At 47.5% G+C, this 21,883-nt stretch overlaps 3 protein-coding genes and 1 long non-coding RNA gene across 9 annotated transcripts in view; 3 read left to right on the top strand and 1 right to left on the bottom strand.

Moving 5' to 3' along the window:
• LOC119461370 (rho GTPase-activating protein 20) overlaps positions 1-21,883 on the top strand; it is a 683,025-nt gene that overhangs the window by 306,493 nt on the left and 354,649 nt on the right. For all 4 annotated transcript variants that reach the window (XM_049672559.1, XM_037722657.2, XM_037722656.2 and 1 more), the window contains one exon: positions 596-698. In XM_049672559.1, the coding sequence (XP_049528516.1) occupies positions 596-698 (103 nt within the window). The remainder of the gene's footprint in view (positions 1-595; positions 699-21,883) is intronic.
• Positions 967-2,954, top strand: LOC125947559 (uncharacterized). Its single transcript, XM_049672562.1, has 2 exons — positions 967-1,516; positions 2,239-2,954. The coding sequence occupies exons 1-2, from the start codon at positions 1,187-1,189 to the stop codon at positions 2,845-2,847; spliced, it is 939 nt and encodes a 312-aa protein (XP_049528519.1). The 5' UTR covers positions 967-1,186; the 3' UTR covers positions 2,848-2,954.
• On the bottom strand, positions 4,283-9,306 carry LOC119461371 (uncharacterized). Of its 3 annotated transcripts, none has more exons than XM_037722662.2 (9): positions 8,960-9,306; positions 8,014-8,110; positions 7,507-7,631; positions 7,346-7,429; positions 6,820-6,891; positions 6,643-6,735; positions 6,474-6,545; positions 6,055-6,389; positions 4,283-5,910 (listed from the first exon to the last, which is right to left on the bottom strand). In XM_037722662.2, the coding sequence occupies exons 1-9, from the start codon at positions 9,192-9,194 to the stop codon at positions 5,218-5,220; spliced, it is 1,806 nt and encodes a 601-aa protein (XP_037578590.1). In that variant the 5' UTR covers positions 9,195-9,306; the 3' UTR covers positions 4,283-5,217. The 3 variants fall into 3 exon arrangements, with proteins under 3 accessions (XP_037578590.1, XP_037578591.1, XP_037578589.1); XM_037722663.2 differs by having other exon boundaries at positions 4,283-6,389; positions 8,960-9,075; positions 9,137-9,293; XM_037722661.2 differs by having other exon boundaries at positions 4,283-6,389.
• On the top strand, positions 6,889-7,660 carry LOC125947560 (uncharacterized). The gene is made up of 2 exons (XR_007468387.1): positions 6,889-7,106; positions 7,205-7,660. It is a non-coding gene; the product is annotated as an uncharacterized LOC125947560 (long non-coding RNA).

Here is a 21,883-nt window from a genome sequence, read left to right as displayed (position 1 = left end):
TAAAATCATTTTTATTTCTCCTGCCATGCCTTTTAGACATCTTTGTATCTGGCGCTGTGCGCACAAATCGCTGTATACACAGACATTTCCTTGCCTGTATTTTCGATTTTCACTAAAATTATTTACACAATTCTCCTGCTTTGCTCAATTCTGCAGGCAGGGACGCAATTGGCAATCAACACTACAGTTGATTATTTTGTAGTGATAACGACGCGATGCATAAGGCAAAGAAGCCAGGGATTGTCTGTTGTTGTTGTTGTTGTTGTTGTTGTTGTTGTTGTTGTTGTTGTTGTTGTTGTTGTTGTTGTTGTTGTTGTTGTTGTTGTTGTTTTGTTGTTGTTGTTGTTGTTGTTGTTGTTGTGTTTAACGTATTCTTCTCGTCGCGCCCCACCATCGCCCTTGCCAGCGCTCAGGTGATCTCTAATTGTCGTTGCGAGCGCTAGGGCCCCACCACAATTTAATACAGATTACATTTGCTCATTCCTGTGGTTATCTGCACATCAGTGATCCCTTGACCGCTTTTTACAAATTCACAGCGTCTTATCGCCTATTCGCTGTTTCACAACTCCTCACAAATGCTTCCGCGCTTTCGCAGAGTGCTCAGGGACAAGGAAGCCCGCGATGCTCAGTTCGTGACCCTCTGCAAGATGAGCCGCGGCGCCGTCAAGTACACGTTGCACGACTTCCTCCACCAACCGGTGAGTGGCGCTGATTCATCGCGCTTCCTTCCAGGTCTTCTTGTCCTCTACCTGACGCCGTCAAGAACTCCTCCCAATCCCGTGGCCTTCCGGAACGGACGCCGCTTTTGAAAACTCGCGCGCTCCGGAGCCGGTTCCAGCCCGGCTGGGTCATCTTCCTTTTCTGTTTTTGGCACAGTGCCACCTGGCAGCGAAACGCCGAAGCGGTTTGGGTTGGCAGTGTTTTGAGAAGCCCCTAGGTGGTGCTGCTTTCCCACAAAATGTAGGGTTGCTCTATAGGTGGTATTCACGTGACGTCACGGAAGAGCAGTCTGGCGGGCGCTGTAGCGGAAAGGGCACAAGCTGCGTTGGCCACTATGAAACCGCCATATTTTTGGGGAGTCGGTGTCAACAAAGCCTATCTCCGCTGTTGAAGCGCTGACGATGTGTGTGTTTTTTTTACTTTAGGAGGAGTCACTAAAGTGCCTATCTCTTGCAACTTTGCAAGCATGAATGCCAGCCCCTCATTAATGCACTTAAGCACGTACGCGCAGAATTTAGAGTCCGGTGCGAAGGTGCGCTACGTCGAGAAAGTGGAGCTTTGCGGTGGCGTCGATCCACTTATGCTTACTGGCAAAGAGGCGTCATTTGATCTCGCGCTCGTACCCAAGGTAGAACTTTCTGATATTAAGGACTACCTTGTGCACGCTACAAGCTTCATAACTCACGAACAGCTGAAAGCAAGAAAATCCCTGGAGTCGCACAACTATTTGACCAGCGGCTTTGTTCAAGAACCCCAGCTGAGAAGACACGGCGAGCACGTCATTGTGCGCACGAAGGTAAGACAATCTAAAACGCTACATCAGCTAGTTGGTCTTTGTATTACCGGGTCGAATTGTAACGCTAACGGGTAATACTTGCCAATGTGTGTGACAGTAGTGTGATTCGTGTTCGGAATGTTTCGCTGCGCAGCGAAACATCGTAGCACTTTCTCAAGTTACTGCCAGCGAGCGGCACTTTTTTCATCGTTTATGTACCGTTGCTCCTTGATAGTAGATGAAAATTTCAGGAGTAGGCTTTCGCGCAGCGCAGCGTCCAGCAACGCAGTGCCTTCCGGAGTTAAGGGAGCGAAAACGATACCAAAGAAAATCGTTTGTACGCAACAAGTCAGCTACCACCATGCTGCACCTTTAGAAACACTTGCTGTTTAGCGGCTACTTCCAGCGGTTCACCTTGCTCCAGCCCCTCTCCCCCCCCCCCCCCTTCCTTTTTTTTTTTTTTTGCAAATTCCCGTCACCTGCCCAAGCGTTTACTACGTTCTACAAATTATCGCTACCGACGAGGCCGCGAGCTTTGCATACGTATGCGCAGTTGCGATTCGATTGTGCAAGCATAAAAACCACTCGCTGGTGTTTTGCTTATTTACACTCATGGATACACCTACATTAGTTTCACTCACTGCTGATTTAGTAACTCGCCTTGCTTTTTGTGCAGTGGGGCAACCTGTGTTCTCAGCATGCATAGAACCAGCAGCTAAATAGATCACTTCCTCCATTTGCAGGTAAACCACTCCCAGGCAATTTCCACTCAGCCACTCGAGCCATGGCTTCTTGTCAAGCAGGATGGAATGGTCAAAGCTGCACACTGCACGTGTATGGCGGGTCTCGGCGAAGCCTGCTCACACATTGGTGCACTGCTCTTCTATTTAGAAGCAGCTTCAAACTTTCGTGATGGTCAGGCTTGCACTGATAAGGAAAATGCATGGCTGCCTCCATACTCAAGTACTGTGCCTTGTGCGCCACTTGCACACATCGACTTTGCGTCAGCTACCACCAAGAAAAGGCGGCTAGATGGACATCGATCATCATCCTCAAAGAAACCAGCCACCACTATTGAGAGGCCTTCACAGTGCGAATGGAAGGGCTTTCTCGACAGAATTAAGAAGGCTGGCAAATATTCTGCAGTGTTGGCACTGAAAAAGGACTATTGCGAGGAGTTCATTCCTGTGCAAGTGAAGCACTCCACTGCTCTTCTCGGACACTTGGCAAGAGACAAGCCATTGTCAAGGGATGCGATGCTGGAGGAGTGCGAAATGTTTGCCCAGGCGTATGTTGTAGAGCCAAAGGTATTTATATTTCCATTGAAGGATAGCTTTATTGATATAAAGTAACTACATGTTGCATGACAGACAAGGCACTGCTAAAAGCTTGAAACTACCAGTGTTTACATTGCCCAACCTGCATGGTTGCTGCTAGCTAAATGCAGTTTTGTGATCATGTACATTGAATTAGTGTGAAAAGTCATTGTATTGAAAATGCAGGTCTGTAAAGATGTGGAAGCGGCAACGAGAGGTCAGTCGGCCTCACCAACATGGTTCGCCTTCAGAGCAGGCCGGGTCACAGCATCGACAGCCCACGCAGCTTGCCGAACGACCTTGACTCAGCCATCTGTGAGCCTGGTTAAGAAGATCTGCTACCCGGAGGAGAGCAAGTTTTCTTCTCCTGCAACTAATTGGGGTCTGCGCAAGGAGGACATTGCCAGGAACCAATACGTTGCTGAAGCATCCAGCCAGCACAAAGAGTTTGTTTGCAACAAGTCTGGATTGCATATTAGTTCACATGAGCCCCACATGGCAGCAAGCCCAGATGGCCTGATTTCTTGTGCCTGCTGCCAAGATGGCGTTTTAGAAATTAAGTGCCCATATTCAGCTGCTTGTGTAAAGGACGTTGTGACCCAGAAAAGTGGCTGCTTAGAAGTTGCTGCTAGTGATAATACACTAAAGCTGAAACGACAACATGCTTACTACACGCAAATACAAATGCAGCTTTTTGTTTGCCAGCGCAGCTATTGCGACTTTTTTGTGTGGACACCAGCAGATAGCCATCTTGAAAGAATCTTCCTGGATGCCGAATTTTGTCAAGGGGTCGTGAACAGGAGTAGGGATTTTTTCAAGATAGTCCTGTTGCCAGAGTTGTTATTTAAGACCTGGACAACATCTTCAGAGAACAAAAATGGGCCTGAAGACTCTTCTGATGACGGAGCACTGCATTTCTGTTATTGCGGTGGTCCAGAGTCTGGAGACATGGTAGAATGCAGTGGCCCAGACTGTGAGGGTAAATGGTTTCACTTTCAGTGTGCCAACTTGAAGCGCCCTCCGAAAGCGAAGGCTTGGTTCTGCAAGGGTTGCAAACCCCGAAAGTGATAAATATGCATATTTGTAGTCCTGTTATAGGTAATGTAAGTGCACACATGAAAGGACCTAGTGAACTTGTTCTGTGAAATTAGCCTTACAAAATATTGCTGCATACAAGGGGAAACTGAACAGAGTCATCAAACTGTTCACCTTATCACTGAATTTTACATAGCGAAGTACATTATGAAGGAGCAGTCTAATAAATGTGGAATCTTTGGATGACAGCAGGTATTTTTCATTCACAGCAGTTTTGTTTCTATTGCAGTGTTTTCTCTAGCATGAGTGCTGCACACGTTGGGTCGCTGGGGTTCTTTGACATAATGGGCTCGGCATGTAATGCACATGGCAAAACATGGTGGATTAGGGTAGGAGCGGATTTCAAGGAACGAAAAGTGAACTTGTGCAAGACAAATTTAGGTGGAAAGATTAACTTTATTTCCAGTGCGACGAGGTTTATTGTTGCCGATAACGTTGCAATAACGTTACGTAAAGGTAGGCACTGCAAGGGCTTTTCGTAGCACGGGGCTCACTCGCGATCACGGCACGATACTTCGTCTTCCTCTTCAGTTGGCACATACACAGGGGCGGCCTCTGCTTCATTACACCAGCAGTTGTTTCCGTTGCAGTACATGGCAGATCCTTAGGTGTGGCAGGGCCCCTTCATTTAAAGTGGTTGAGACATCAAATTTGTGGCTTGCGCGTTGTTTGTTTCAAACGTTTCTTATTGCTCCATAAAGCATGATACACGCTGGAAGGATCATATATTCTCGGTAAATAATTTAATATCGCATTATTTATGTGCACCAATTTCGGTTTCTCGGCGCCGAGTTGGACAGTGACGTCACTGGCTAGGAAGCTTGGTCACGTGGGCCCACAAGGCTGTGACGCACGCACTGCTGCATCGTCTGCTCTCGCACACACGTTTTGTACCAGCGCAAGCAAACAAACCCACGCCGACAGTTGCCATCGCTAGCTGCGGCAGCTCCGATTCCGACTGCGTCTTCGTCCGATGCAGCTTATACTGTACTCTAGACTCGAGGCTTGCCCCGTGCTGTGGGTCACCGCTCATCGTACGTCGCTCTAATGTGGTATGACGTCACTAAAACACGTTACGCTTCCAACACAGTGACGTCGGTGTTAATCGCGCTAGCTATGGGTCTCGATCGCGAGAACGAGCATTTAGGCACTCTTTGGAAGCAAATTAAAATATATTTAACACGTTTGCTGTGTCGAACACTTCATGTTGAGTGTCCTTTCATACAGAGGAAGCCTGCAGCAGGCCTTTTATACCCTCAAAATTTGGTGTCTCAACCCCTTTAAGTAAAATTTAGATTTGGCGCATCCAGATCAGTCAACAGGCACAACCGATTTGCTCAGATTTGTCAGCGCAGCACACACCGCAACAATTTTGTCAAGTTGTGTTAGAGTGTCCTCGCTTTGCACTGCTAGCAGATCAATAGGGATGGTGCTTGAAAGAATTTTGTACTTTCGCCTCAGCAAACCTATCACACGTTCCACGTGGATGCGCACATTCGCAATTTTCCTAGTTTTTTCAACCTCCCAGGCTGATAGCTGAGGTTTGCCCCTTGTGAATGCAGGAACCTCAAGGCGTGCACGATGAATGCCTACGGCATCACCAATCGTGAATCCTCTGTCGGCGAGCACCGTGTCACCTGGGAGAAGGTGGTTCAACATTCCACTCGACTCTGTTATAAGCTTGTCGCTTGTCCTGCCTCCCCACCCTTTGGAAATGAAAGTGATTGCTCCCTGAGGTGCTATTCCTATCAGATATTTTGCCGTGTTGTGGTGCTTATACCGCGACCACGTCTGTGACCTAGGGAGCATTGACGAAGGGCGCTCAATGAATATCTCGAAGCAGTCTATAATGACTGCCACACTCGTGCCAAATGCTTTTCTGAAGGCCATTGGCATGGTCTGCTGCAATTGTTCACGACTGGGCCAGTCCACCAGCTGTTTTAGTCGTACATGCATGGCCGCGATCCACCGGTTGACTACTCGTGTTGCTGTGGCTTGGCTGACCTGAAAGATAAAGCCAGTCACTATTATAAAGCAAACAGGGCCATCTTGCCACCAAATGTTAGCCCACGAGAGTATTATAACATATACGTGATGCCAACTGTAAATAAGTGCTCGCAACAATACAAATTCCACCAGTCCACTTACCTCAAATCTATACGCCAGGTCCTGCAAGGGCACTCCTAGTCGCAGCCTCACAAGTGTGAGCACAAGCTCTTCGAACTTAGTAAGCACATTGTTTGCGCTGTGCGACACACCACTCTCGAGAAGCGCGAACAGCGCTATCAAAACTGTGTAGCTTGGTAGGCCAGTGTAAAATTTTACACGGTTGTCGTCTTGCTCCAATGAAGCTTTAGACAACTGAAGTCTACGCAAAGAGCCCTTCACTTCGTTTAGCTCTGCACGTAGGGCCTGGTTGTCGCCTTCGAAGCTGTTTAATGCACTGCTTGTGATATCTGTTTGGGTTTCAGCGTCCTTTAGCACTGAAAGAAACATACAGACAATACATTACTACGCGTGTCATATTCAGGTGCAGGCTGCTATGAGATATGTGCCACTGTACTTACATGACGTGGTGTTCACTGAAGCTTCAGCCGTCGAAGTGGTGGCTTGAACACCAGCCTCAGAGAACTTCACATCTGATAAATAAATAAATAATGCAAGAATGTAACACTTGTACTCAGCATGGTGCTGAAAACCTCTGGTTTGCTGCAATTGCATGAATGCAGTACTCACAGGATGCGCCATCCACTGCAGCTCCAGCAGTAGAACCAGTTTCAGCTGAGACTGGGGCCCTGCCTACCTCAGGTGATGGCATGGATGGTGGGTCTGCGGTGAGGCATTAACAGTCATTTAAATTGTGTTCTTAAGGTGCTCAGGCCCTTTGCAACTGTGCAAACAAAGATCACTCACGAAATATGTCAGCTGCAGTATCAGCATCTTGTGGTACAGTTGCAGCTGGTACTTGTTGCAGCATTGTTGGGCCTGCATTAAAGTGTTATCATTGGCATTTCACAACCATCAACCTTGTTTCTGCAACAACTCGGGCGCATCAAAACTGCACATATCCTGTATACACACAATAAGGCGCCTACAGCTCCAGAAAGAGAAGCACCCAATAGGTCATGCTGGGCGACCGTCGGATATGCGACACTGCTTACTGCAAGAAATGGGGTAGATGATGGGCCACCTGCAGTGAGGTTGTTCTTGACAGAAAGACTAATCATGCAACCATTAACTGCATGCAAACTCAAAGAAATGCAAGAAATGGGGTAGATGATGGGCCACCTGCAGTGAGGTTGTTCTTGACAGAAAGACTAATCATGCAACAATTAACTGCATGCAAACTCAAAGAACATAGGGAACAATAATAATTCCATTACAAGCACGCTGTAATGTTATGTCCAGTCTAAATGAACAGCTTACACAGGGCACTGACCTGAATCATTTATTGTGCAATGAGACATATGTGACTCATTGCCTTGGTCATTTTGTACTGCAATGGGACTTGCAAGTGGTGTGCCTGCATAAAAACAAAGATGTTAAGACGCTGAATGTCATTAAAGGAAATATTCCCCTTGTATGAATCAGCCATTTTACTTGTGACAGTACTGTTCACAGCACTCTGCTGTGCATTCAACATTGTAGTCAAGGGTCGCAGCACTCTGCTATCGGCCTTTTGGACCACCTTTGGAGTCGCAGCCCTCTTGCAACGTCGCTGGTGCCTGAAATAAAATGTACCTCTCTGTAAAAATGTCTACGTTGTACTCATTACCACTACTTGCATTGATGATTCTACCTCTACAACTGCTTGCTATTTGTCACAGTGCTGGCACCAGTTCTCACAAATTTGTATTCTCTTGGAAACTGAAACCCGCCTACTCTCTGCAGACACAACTATTCTCAAAATAATGCTAACTTGGAAGTAACTGATTGGAATGCATTACTTGATGACTATGTAACTTATACTACGTAACTGCAGTCGGGAGTGCAATATAAAACATAGCTGCTGTATCAACACAGTGTCCGCCAGCACCTCTTAGGTCTCAGCTATTTTTAAAGTCTGGGTTTGCTGTGCGCTACCAGAAAGAGCACATACATACATACCTTTCTTCAGATCGAGTTGTTGACTTTGTGTCATACCCTAGGTGCAAGCTTGGCGCCCAGTCCGGGTTCGTCAGATCCATTAAGTAGGATGGCCTGCCTGCAAGTATGAACGAGACTGCGTTTGCACAACAAAACAAGTTCCTTGAAAACTGACGCATTTCTAACAAGAATAGCCACTGGTTGCAGTAGCAAGAAGTCTAGCCATTACTTGAGGCCACAACTGCACGACAACCAGCTTTTACACAAAAATCACGCAGTGTGCTAAGGGCTCTCGGGCAAAATAACTTCAAACAGCAGAATCAGCAGTACGACAGGCTTCGCTCGTTTCCGGAACAATTACGCCAGCATCATAAACACGAACAGGCATGATGTCATAGCATTAGTTAATTTCTGGGGTTTTACATGCCAAGACCACTTCGAGTTCTTGCTTTAGCGCAACTCAGTTTGAGTATGAAGGAAAAAAGGGAACAGGTGACAGAATACGATGCACCAACTTGCCCAATCTACAGTACTTCTGAACCACTTCGAGGCACGTCGCAGCGGGGGACTCCGGAATGATTCTGACCACCTGGGGTTCTTTAACGTGCACCCAATACACGGTACACGGGCGTTTTTGCGGTTCACCCCATCCCATCAAAATGCGGCTGGCGTGGCCGGGATTTCGTACCGCGAAATCGCGCTTAGCTGCGCAACGCTCTAGCCGCTAAGCCACCACGGCGGGTGTCTTGGCATTTAGTGCAACTCAGTTTGAGTGAAAGGGAACAGGAGAAGGCGGCAGAGTAGCAACCACCGTGTTGTCTTTTACTACAGTTCACTACCTAAAGCAAGCCTTCAAACGTTATGCTAACCACATACGCTACAGCATTACTAGCATCGATCACGTGCAAGCCCTACCCTTCAAATTCGCGCTGCGTAATTTGTAGCAGAACGACAAATATGCACTCACCAGAAACGAAGTGCTCGCTGCAGACTTTGTAGTGGGTAGCGTCTGTATTAATGTCACCCCGGTAGAGGCGACGAAACCATTCCGCTCGACGCTTCGTTGAGATCTCTAAGGTCTGGCTGCATTGCCAACGAACAACATTCGGCACAGAAAAAAAACTAAGCTTCTTCGTGTTCTCACCAGAGTCAGTTTTCCGCCGCGACTCGTTGTTGCATCCGAACACAGCGCAATTAACCATGATTAAAATGATTGCCGAGGTCCTTGAGATTGCAATGCCTGCTGCTGCACTTCAAAGCACCACGAAACGAAAGCATTCCCCCAAGGATATGGCGGCCGGAAGCGCAAAGCTCGCCGCGCCGGCCTGAGCCCTTCCGGTCATGCTGCACGGGATCACAGTGTTGCTTACGCGTGAATACCACCTATAGGCTCGAGCCTATACTGTAATTCTAGTAAAATGCTGCTACAGGGACGGCGTGACTCTACGACTCTACTCCTGTCTTTATTGTTATTTTGCTCCTGGTCGGAGGTCGCGGGTCACATGGAGGCGGCTTGTTGGGCATGTTTACAAGCTTTGAAACCAACGGTTGCACCGATGGCCACGCAGCTCATCTATCCCATCTTGCGAATCACTCTGCCATCATTTCTACGTTGGTTTCTCTTGAAGGTTTCGCTAAAATTACTTCAACAATTCGCTTGAACGAAGAAGAACGAGTGTCAAAAAGAAAAAAAAAAATACCATACCACTTAAAGAAACTTAAGAAACTTAAAACTTTCATTAAAGTTTTACATCCATCCATCCATACAACTTAAAGAAACTTGGCCGAAAAATGGGTGCGAATGTTGTGTTTTCCGCTCCGAGAAATGTCACTGATCTGCGCATCTACAAGTTCGACTTAGATCATTCAATCAACCGAATGTGAAGCATCGCCAACCATTATATACATGTTCCGTATAGAAAATGGCTTGTCTGGCATATTCCATTATCATGCAGCATGTCGTATATATTGGGTCAGATCGTTCGGTGCCTTAAAGTTCCCCTATCTCAACATGCGAATAATGTTAACTGGGGGAGGGGAGGGGGAATCGTGGACATGTCCACACCATGTGAACCAGATTTGTTGCCTCATCACAGAATTTGCATTTTGACCTGGATACTCCTGGATGCCACTTGCTGTTGAGTACGGGTTTTGGGAAAACCCCCGTCTGTATAATTTCCTCCACATAACCACCTCTTTCTTACTGAGCGTTCTGTCCGCTCGCAGGTAAACTTGTCGATTTAGTCAGTAGTGTACTGTGATTTCCTGGTATGCGCGCATATCCTCTCTTCTGTTTATAGTTTGGGTATTACCTGAACACTTCTTGTAGCTAACTTGCTTTCCCATCCAATTCGTGCTGTTATGCAATTATACGGGTCACAACGTTGACGTCGGCATGCTTTAGATTAATGTTCATAATTTTTTCTTCAGTATGCATGTGCTTCGCAGTTTTTCAATAGAGCGCGAATCAAATTACCTTGCACGTTTATTGAGACAAGAATTATGGCGGAGAGAAAAAAAAAGAAAACAAACAGGTGAGCGTTTCTGTTCGCGAACGAATAAACCGAAATATTTAATCACTATGGGTGAACTCGTGTCGCCATTTTCAGATAGAGTGCTAGTCGGATATATGCTTGACATGCGCGTCACTCCTTTAGTTTACCGCACGTCGGCAAGCTACGGCCGCACATCTACACTTGACTAGGGTTATAATATTGTAACACATTAGAGTATACATTATACAGCATTGACTTTGTACTCTAGCATAGTACCATAACATACTGCAAGTCAAAGTCAACGAAAAGGCCACTTTTTCGCATTACGTACGTGTGCGGTGCTTTACCTATGAGCTACTACCGCGCTCGCTCTCTCGTCAACTTTCCTTTACGTGTACAATATTAGCTCTTGGTGTGTTAGCGCCACCCACGGTCATGGCGGTGTACGTGGAGCATCCTTTAAACGTATGGTATACATTAACTCATGAGCCTGCGACTGGTCAACAAACCCTCCTTTGCTTCCGGCGCGACATCAAGGACGCCAAAGTCGAGGTCAAGTCAAGTTTATTTCAACAGTCAGTCATGTTGTATTTACATGGTAAGAATATTATCATGCTATTATTATCGTGCTGTTACCTTGCTATGCAGCGAACGAGAAAAATTGGGGTAAACGAAGGGCCGGACCTTTGTTTTGGTTACAAGCACATAAGCCAAGAGACCGTGCAACCAGGGAAATCACATGGGAAATTAACTGCTGTTAATTAATTTAAATATAGGAACCGTCAAACGCCTTTAATCAAAATACTGCATGCTTGACACTGGGCCTCGCTACCTTTGCCGATGCAAAGGCTAATGAGGGCTCATTTGTCACCAACGTTGTAGTTATAACCATCAGACATCCACAATTCATCTCCGGCAATGGCTTTGTAAAAATCTATAGTACCATTTTTTTTTTTTACTTGGCTCTCTACCCCAGCGTGTTTATTCCCATTTGAATACACAGATCATCTGGTTATTACCGTTACCCTGAGTGGACCAATCAGCACTGCTTTGGCGTTCAATGTTCATATTAGCCTTTGTGCCATTAAACTCCATAAATCATCATCATCAAGCGCCTTCATTTTGTTAACGAAGCACTTGGGACCTCAGAACTCGTTTGTTGTAAACGTTACTTCGTTGTAAACATCACGCACCGTAGCGCTTCCCATAGAGCAGGCTAAACACGTTCAGTAAAAGGAAACAGTTACTTAACGCGAATATCAAGCTATATTTAGTTAGGCAAATCGGTAATTTCCTTCTCAACACTTCGTTCAATGGAATCTGCGACGGCAGCTTCTGGCATCGAGGTTTTCGGCATCTTCCGCGGCGAAGCCTGGTAGCGACGCAAGGTACAGCTGCAAAGCGTCGAATGCTGCTATTACCTATACCTTGTCGAGATTCTTGGTTCGTCCACAGGTTCTTCGTCACTGCTGCCTTCGTCGACCTTCGCCACCTTTCCGTCCTTGATTGCTTCCGCGATGTCACTGGGCGTCATTTACGAGCAGGTCATCACATTATCAACCGTGACGTATTCGTCTGCCATTACACCCACTGCTCCGTTTGAACAAGCTGCATGCGGGTTGAGCGATCCATGGAGCTGCGCAGGGGATCGAACTTGAACACTTGCTGTTCACGCGGGAACGTTAAACAAGTGCATGCGTTATGAAACGACAAATCAGCCGTGGGGGGACCTCCTCCTTTGTCGCACAGGTAATTTTGGTGAAGTGGTCTTTCCTGTAGAAGCGTTCACGGTACATATCGAAGGTATGAGTTTGGCCGGGACATAAGCAACCTTTGTTATCTAGGTGATGTCGTTGTAGAGGCGTTCGTTATAGCGGAATTCGACTGCAATAAGAAGGAAATGAAAATTGATGTATAGACAAAAAAACAAAAAACAAAAAACAAAAAAACAACTGGCCGCAAGTGGGAACCGAACCCACATCTTCTTGAAACAGCATGCTTTTCTCTGGCTCCAGAAATAAATCTTTTCTTCTCCACCCTGGCCTCATGGTCTGTTGGCTTCATATGGTTGGCTTCAATTCAACTCCGCGTAATTAAGAAAACAGTATGGGACTAAGTTCGTCCCTTGAACGATTTCTCGAATTATCTCTGCAATTCCTGTAGAACAACCTGCAATCGTGCATGCGAGCATTTAATTTTCTCCTTTTTTCTGTAGAACCCGCCATAAAGTTATAAATCTGTGAAGCCGCACAATGACGTTATCGTATAATCATGTTTCTGGCGGAAAAATAAAAAGGGAAAGGAACGAGTCATGTCATCTGTTGTACGCCATTTTACGTCAACCTTTCGTATTTACGCCGATGCATTATATAATGTTACATAGTCATTTCCCTGTGATATATTCTTATAAACTGTAGTATTCCAGTTATTCTGTTCATTCAAATGCTGTCTTGTTAGTTATGCCTGTTTTTCGCTGCTATCAAATGTGCCTAAATTTCTGAAGGGAGCCGGCCCTTCATTAGGGGCCGCAAAACATCTTAACCTGTTCTTCGCCGGACTCACTGCCATCCAATTAATCGGAACGATCCGAAGAACTCCCAAATAACAAATGGCCTTCAGGTTTTGAACAGTTCAGTGACGCTGGAAGTTTGAAAGCCCGTAGATTATAATTGAGGACCGCAGGTCAACGCTTAGCAATTCTTTTTTTTTTCTTGTTTTTTTTTTCTTGTTTTTTTTTTTTTTTTTTTTTTTGCTCTCGCCTTATTTTAAAAGAGAGCACCAACCTGGTTATCGGGAACGTCACACTCAAAGCATGCAGGCCTTGCGTTATATATATACAGGGTGTTTCAGCGAACACTTTGAAAAATTCTTAAAGGTTGCCTGTGGCAGATAGCACAATTCTAATTCATGAGCTGGTCTACTCGAAGACGCGGACATTACTTGCCCAAAAAATTGAAATGCATGATTGAATAATTAACAAAAATTCACTAATTATATTTTTAGCTAATTACCTGATGGCCCATATTGCAATTTACAAACTGTAGTCGTGGAGTGCGCAAGGCGGATCCACTTGGAACGAATTCTCGGGATGACATCAGTTTCGAGATATTAATTCCCGAACTTTGCGGAGAAATGCATTGGCGTTCTAGTTAGTTTCTTAACAAAACGTCGCTTTATGCATTGAAGCACAAAATTAACTGGAACGTCAATGCATTTCTCCGCGAAATTGGGGAAATATTATCTCGAAACTGCGGTCATCCTAAGAATTAATTCCAAGTGGATTCGTCTTGCGAACTCCACGGCTACAATTTGTAAATTGCAATATGGGCTATCAGTTAATTAGTTAAAAACTTAATTAGTGATTTTTTGTTGATTATTGGATTATGCATTTCAATTTCTTGCGCAAGTAATTTCCGCCTCTTCGAGTAGACCAGCTCATTAACTAGAATTGGGCTAATTTGCCACAGGCAACCTTGCATAAATTTTGAAAGTGTTCGCTGAAACACCCTGTATATAAGGTGGTGTGAACTTTCACCAAACAAAGAGAGGGAGAGAGAGAAAACAGAAATTGCTGAGATCCAACTCGCGCTTGAACCGATTGACTGAATAAACTATACTGCAAGATTGTGCTGGAACCGAGGTATATGCGAGGCATTCAGCGCTGCATTTCAGTGCCAGGAAGCGCTGTTGCTCCTCTCCTTCCTTCTCGGCACACCAGCGCCACCTCGCTCGTTTCTTTTCTATGTGACGTGACGCACGCGGCAGTCGTTTCAAAACGTTAGCTGCCACATTGGAAGGAGAGTTGTTGCCGAATAGATACTGCATCCAGCTGTTGCGCTGGAAGACCCTGTCGTTCAAATCCCTACCACCGGACACATTTTTCCTTTGTTACGGAAAGAAGCAGACAAGTGGCCGTCCCTGCGATCGCCTGCTTTACTATTAACTTCTTCCTGCTCCGCTTCTTCTCTTCAGCTTCCCCACACCCTTCTACTGCAGAGGCCCCAAACGAAGCGAAACAGGCACCTACCCACTTACCGAGAAGTGTTTTGTAGAGAGGCGAACAACGCTTCGCATTAAAAAAAGAACGCCGAGGGAGTTGTCGAAGTCTGTTTCTCCTCTCCATCGCTATTAAATGTTTACCTTTCGGTACCCCTTTAAACCCGGCGTATAGTTCGCCGCCGCGCCCGCGTACCAGCCGTCGCCTGCGCCCTTCTGGCACGCTGCGCGCGGCTCGCTATTGTGAAGGTCGCGCTTCGCCTAATTGTGATCGCGCGGAATTAGGATTCAGGCCATGAAGCGGACGCAGCCTCGGTCGCGGAAGAAGGGATCCTGCAGTGCATCGTGCACTGGGACTGGTGAGGTGGGCACAGCAGCGATCGGCCCCGGTGCCGCAGCGTTGTTGTTATAGTGGCCCGCCGGCCAGTCTGAATCACGGCGGTCCCGCGCGGCCTGCGTTCGGTGGGCGTTCGTTGGCATGATGGTCGCCGTAACATTGCGCGGCGGCCGCGCGGTGGTGCAGCGGCCAACTAGAGGGCGGGGCCACCCACCCCCCTTCCACCTGCTGCCTCGGGCGAAGCCGTTCGGCCGCGGTGCTTCGGCTGGCCCGCTGGAAAGGTCGGTCAAGGACGGTCCAGCGGGGCCGATGGCCGTTGCTCCGGAGCGCAGTCGTCGGTTACGTAGCTGCGCCGGCATGCAAACTGGCAACTGGCTCTTTATGGACGCAATAGAAAAAAAATAAATAAACTCGTGGGGAAGCACCGGTGTTTTGTTATTGGGAGGCGGACCTTCTATCTAGAATCAAGGGCCTCTATATTTAGCTTCTAGGGGCCCGTATGAGGGCATTGAAGAAGTAAACGTATTGCCCAGTCTCTTCTGGTTTAGTGCAAAGGCAGTCTCTTGTATTCCTCTTCCGTCCCGTATGGGGGCATTGAAGATAAATGCAGGGAAACACCTTAACTATAAGAGGAGTCGCTCTGAATTAAATTAGTATGTTTAAAACTACAAAGCAACTCACAGGGTATCAGACAAAGCGTTGTGGAGGAGGTTGGGGTGGAAATGCGTTTCCCGCTAAGGATCCAAACAGAGCTTTGCAGAAATGCCGAGAGAGACTATGCAGTGTTCATTTAGGTGTGTTTATCGCATTTCTTGCCTGTACGCCTCTTGTCTACACAAGGTAAATTACACAAGGGTCGTCTTCGCAGACACTGTGAATGCCTGCTATGTCCTTAAAAAAATCTGCCTTGTGTTTGCGCATGACTAGCCGAACATTGCAATAGTTGTACTTATCCCAACAGGGGCTCCCTTTGAGGTATTCTGCAGACCTTCAGTGACGAGAGAAGAACGGAAGTCACCGTCTGCCCTGTCCCTTTCGCTCTGAAAAGAAAAAATAAAGAGAAATCACGTGCCATTCCACTACTGTGAAGGTGGATTTCCAGCGAAGCAGTTTAGCACATGACATAGAGGTGACACAGAATTTAGATCAAAGATATGAGCTAATTTTATTTCTCTTGAGCGGCGACGGCGGTCATCCCGAAGAGAGGCACACGCACGCACACACTTTTATTTTGATCGGCGGTTTTGATCGGGGGCATACATTGGCAGGGAAGACTACCGCCACCTCGGGGAGCCGGAGGAAACTAGACACGCGTGACGGGACCGCCACGCCGGGAGAGGGGAAGGAAGACAGGGCGGTGCGAGCGTATACACTTGGCCGACGCGGGTCGCACAGCGGCAAACCTTTGAGAAACCCTTATTAACCTGAGAGTCTACTAATTTTGAAAATGGTGCCTATTGATAACTAATCTACTGAAAATTAATTCCAAGTGATGAGACGTATAAGCTTTTGCATAGAATGAAGCGATTTTGCATCATACCCGGGAGCTGAGTATTTGCACACGCAAATCTGTGCACGGACTTGAAAAATACATAGAAAAAGAAACAAGGGAAACTAGACGCAAGTTCAGCGAAAGTTGTGTCGATCGCCTAGAACTTCAAGAGTGATCCTTTGTTTCCTCCTATTATCGTCAATTATCTAATAACCACTCGTCATTTAGGGGGGTTTTTTTGTCGGGGTGTTTTGTGTGACGCCTTGGGACACCTCAATGGACTGTAGAATCAGCTGGCTACTGACCAATCAATTATCGATTTCCACACAGGAAACTAACTGGACGAGAAAAGACCGTAAGGCATTCTGAATTACGCAAGCCTATCGACAGGTTCGTCCTATCTGCTTAGTCTAGCATCTTTTATTGCATAGTTAACACGAGGTTCGAGAACAAACAGATAGGATGGGCGATCGACAGTTACATGTGCCATCGCCCGTATCCTCTGCATTGGTGTAGTTAATACCAATAATTTCAGGTCACGCCAACGTGAATTTTTAGTGCTTTAATTCCAGTAGTACTGCAATCTAATCTTTTTGTTCTTTTTTTTTCCTTCTTTTACTAGTCAGCTCAATTTTCTATGTTGTCAGTGTTCTTGTTAGTTTCTACCATTTCTGCCAGGTCGCCCTATTGCTCGTCACAGTTCGCTATGCTACACAGAGCCAGTAATAAGCCGCAGCCATTTCTAAACATCCAGCCTAGAACATGCGCGCAGAGAGAGACTAACCAGAAAGAGATCTGGTTAATGTATTAGCACCTCCTAAATCCGTTTTCCGTGCAGGCGCTACTCGAAGTCTGTCCCCAAGTCGGCCCACAAGGCCCTGAAGGTACTTTTGTCTGTCTTGAGGACGACTGGCCTTTAGGAACGCCTTTGACTTGGTGGGGCCCTCCCTCGCGCGTGCGCGAACTCACCGCGGTATTCCTCTCTCTCTCTCTCTCTCCCCCCCCCGTCTCAGTCTCACTCTTCTTTCTATGTTAGCTTTCCCTTCCCCTAGCGTAGAGTAGCCATTCCTGATTAACACCCCTGCCTTCTCCCTTTCTTTCCTCCTTCTCCTCCAAGAAGCTGGCTACTCCGAATCCCTACTGTGGTCGCCAATGAACGCATGGCTCTTCCAGGTCGACAAAGAAAAAGAAAAAAAAATGTTTACAGATTTCTACTGAAGGGCGCATATTTCGCACAATTCAGCATTGCATTATACCGCCGCTCGTAAGCTGTAGCGTGCTCTACGCTGCTGGTTTCAATTTACTCGTGCGCATCACGTTCTAAAATCCCTGTCCTGCTATTTGAGAAAACGGGTGTCTGTGACTGGCTGACAGCACATAAGCGTGACTTCTCTCTTTCTTTATCTTTCTTTCTGTTATTTCTTTTTCTATTCAGCTTCATATTCCCTTTCCCCTATGCAGTGTATTCCTTCTATGGTTAATAAGCTATCTCTTATTCTGCTCCTCCCCACAAACCTCTCTCTCTTTCTCTCTCTCTCTCTCACTAGCTGAGAGCTCTTCATCACGTGCGAACAGAGAGTGTGTTTGCAGCTTCACTATACAGAGGCAAAGTGAACGGTCCTTATTAACGCCTTATTTCGCCATTCTTAAGCACCACACCATTGCCTCCGAGGCGTTGCTGTTACTCGCTACTCGACCGATTGTTACCACTACGTCCATACTTCGTGACTTGGCTGTGCCTTTCCTCCGCCGATCCGCTGCTGTGGCGGCGGCGGCGGCGGCCGGGGGCCCCCAACTTCCCGGCGAAGGCGCCGCAGCAGCAGCAGGCCGGGTCGACGACCAGTCACGAAGGCATCCATGCCTCGCGAACACATTCGTCGATACGCGCTAAGCGGACTCGCGCCGACGCCTTTCTGGCTGCCAGACGCACGCCGCGTGTCTGCGGAGAGCCGGCTTCTTCGCCGGGTCGCTTCTAAAACTCTTTTCTTCTTTCGGCTCAGTTCCTGCGCACACTCTCGTGGAAGCGCTCGCACGCGCTGATCTAGGCGCGGCTATATACGACACGCGAAGCGATTCGTTCTCCGCGGAGCGAAGCGGTTTCACGCCACAACTGCGCAGTCGACGCCGAGAGTGAGAAGACGGCGTCGCGCTTCATTTTGTTATAGGCCCACCCGTTGACCGCTGTTAGCAGCCGAACGCACGAACACACAAGCACGCACACTGGGCGGCGTCTCGTCTAGTCTACGTCATACTTCACTGGTGATCGTGATGGTGACCTTGCCTGTGCGGCCTCTTGTCCAGTGCGAGCTGCGCAAGTACGTGTGCTAGTATACACGCCAGTGGAGAATAGAGAAGAGAGAAAGAGGTGATTTAATGAAATGCGACAGGGTTCCCCCCCTCCCCCCCCAATGCCCTGCCCTGAGACGCCAAAAAATGCCTCCCACTCGATTGCAGCAGACCGAGTTGGAACGGCAGTTTATTTAAATCCTGGCCTGGCACGGGTGGTACGCTTTCTATAGATGCGCCGGGACGGGTTAAACTCTTCCGTGTAAAATAATTGCGAGTGATTGCTCCTCTGACCTCACTTGTCCCGTTTATTATCGTTGCAGCGAAAATAAGAATAGGTCGCGACGCGGGTGGCGGAGGAGAGAGGACGAATGCGTGGGCGAACATGAACGGGAGGGATACCGTGCTTTCTTTTAACGCTAAACAATGTACAGCTTTAAAAACAGCGTATGCAAACAGCCTGCTTACGTCGAATGGAGCTCAGCGTACTCTCCATGAACTTTAACGTCGGTGGTACTACGTGGCGGGGGCAAATCCCGAGCACCTTTCTTGCACCTGTGGCCAGTAGCGCTAGGTAATAATACTTTATATATATATATATATATATATATATATATATTAGATGTAGAAGCATGGGTAGCTAATACTCTGTGTCCGGCATTAAAGCTCTCCCTAATGCCATCGCGAACGCCAGACACGGAAGGGAGCTCCGTAGATATCCTGGCCGCCTACCAAAGGCCTTCGGCGGGTATATAAACTGTCAACCCACGAGGGAGAGAACTCTCGCGAGAGCAGTGACCGTTATCTGGGCAGCTGCCCCGCTTAGAAAAGAAAAGCACCGGAAAGTGACGCGCCCGTTATCGCGGGCACACACAACAAAGTGGAGGCGGGGTGGTGTACACGGGGAGAGGAGGCTCGCATGAGCTCTTTTGTCCGCCATGCAAAAGGCCTTCTCCTCCTCTTCCTCCCACCCAGTCCTGCAGGCGGCGGCAGTGGCCGAATCTGAGCGGCCGATCTGGCGGGAGCGGCGGCGGCGGCCGCCAAATTACGATGCAGCACGCAGGCGGAATTCGGCAAGGCCGCGCGGCGCACCGGCCGGGATGTCCGGAGACCCGCGGAGGGAGGAAGGGCGAGCGAGTTGGCTATCGAGCGGGCAACCGTTTCTTGTCCCGACTCCCACCCAAGTGAAACGGCCTCGACCTTGCGAGAGTGGCGCGCCGAATGCTGCAGGCTGGTGGTGGTGGTGGTGGCTGACCGGCCTGGTCGCGTGGGCTGGGTCTCCGCGAAGGTTGTATCCGGCCCGCTGACCATGTTGACGAACGTGCAACGAAGGGTTATACAGGGGCTTCTTATGGCCGTACCAGTTTCCTGTGCACAGAGACTGGGGAGACCTGTGTGTAGGCTGTGAAGTTTATATTTAAAACACAAACACGCTCACACGGGAGAACTACCAAAATATACGATCCTGCGCTGTCAGACAGCATCACGACCGTGTGCATTCGTCTTGAGAGATGAATGGGCTCGAATGGGCTCGAATCCTGATGCCCGAACCGTAATCCCGAGGGCGAGACGTTTAGATGTTGCCTTCTTTGGTCCCACCTGAGCTTCCGTCACTCTGGACATTGATATACGTTTGAGTATATAATAAACCGGAGACAGATCGTTTAAGAAGGCGACTCATGTGGGTGCTGTGTGTCCTTGCGTGCCGCTTTGTCGTTGTAGTAATTGCCCTGTGCTTTCATTTGCCTAGTTGTTAGTCTTATGATAGTAGTTACCTAAAGCAAAACCCTTCTATTACGCTTTAGTTATTTCTATTTAATTATTGCGCTATTCGTGTATTCACAGTTGGCCATTGCTATAGTGAAGTAGCCCTACGGGAAGGCATGAAGTGGTTGCTGAAGTGTATGGTACTATACAGCGTATGTCACACCTTTTTAACGCGATAGCGTTTAGGGCGCCGTGTCGCAGAAAATCCGGCGTCGGCAACCGGCGTGTGATCACGGGTGGCGGCGAAAATCGTCCAACCACATCGACCGCGCAGGCCCCTCCACGTGGTGCAAGGTTTTGGTGAACAAAAATTGAATTTCTCACAGTGAAATTCGTCTGAAAAATAGTATAGTACGACTTTACCATTCGGCGTCGGATTGTTTACCAATCAGCGTCGGATTGTAATTTGAATGTACGAGAAAACCTAATTCTGCTACAAGGAAACTCAAACACAAACCCCTTTTCCAGCATTTCTACCAGACCTGCGCGCGTCGGGGCAATAGCAAACAATTAATAAAATAATAAAAAAGGTGCTAAGGCCTTCACATTTTAATATAAGACCACTTATATTTCCCCTGGAAAAACGTCTTTCCAACAATCCATTCCAGTTTAAAAGTGAAGCCGACTATAAGGGGATCGGCGTAAGCTTGGTCTTTGTAAGCTGGCTTTCATACGTTCAGTGTAGCAGTGAATGGAGCCTACTTGCCGTATGCGAACGATGCGACGCGAACGGGTCCCGATAACGCTATCGCGTTCTACTCTTAAAGGCGAAGCTTAAGCGTTCTCCAATTTTTATATGTATATACATTTGTTAGAAGTTAACCACTGTAGTGTTCATCTCTGTGTCTGTGGTTCTCGTGCTCTTTGTTTTAGCAAAGCAATACCGTCAAGTTCTAGCATTCACTCTTGCTAAGGCACCTCCGACTGCGTTGCAGTGACGCCCATCTCACAAGGAAAGTAAACAGGACGGGTGCTTTAATTTCTCGTCCTGTCTTGCTCTATACTTTACTCAAAATGACTCATTACCAAATAGCCCGGATGTTAGTTCTATTGCATGGAGTCTCACGAAGCATGAAGCACCAGCGGATCACTCAAAGTCCTCTTGATCACTGCTGAGATTCAGCTAATAGACCGCTGCCTCCGAGATCTTGCGGTTTCTGATCTCAGAGGCCATTATTTGCCTATTCCTCTTCGAAGTTCTTCACAAGTCATGCCCAAGTACTCCGAGTCGTCGCGTGGGCACCACGTTTCTTGATATCATTCCGAGCAAATAAAGACATGCAATCGGTAGGCATTTAATTGACGGCTTTTAGCTTTCATGTGGGCTCTGTGGCGCGTGAAGTATATACCCCATACATATATACCCCATACAGAAATGTTTCCAAATTCATTTCGACATTCAGCAACATTCCACAGCTTGCGCTGAGATCTCAGTACAGAGGATTTCGTGCACGACACCATGCTTACAATGCAGCAACTGCTGCACGGCGCTTACTGAACTGAGCTTATTATTTAAAC

Source organism: Dermacentor silvarum, chromosome 8, assembly GCF_013339745.2.
Source record: "Dermacentor silvarum isolate Dsil-2018 chromosome 8, BIME_Dsil_1.4, whole genome shotgun sequence".
NCBI classification, from domain to species: Eukaryota; Metazoa; Arthropoda; class Arachnida; order Ixodida; family Ixodidae; genus Dermacentor; species Dermacentor silvarum.
This window is presented reverse-complemented; position numbering and strand designations above follow the sequence as displayed.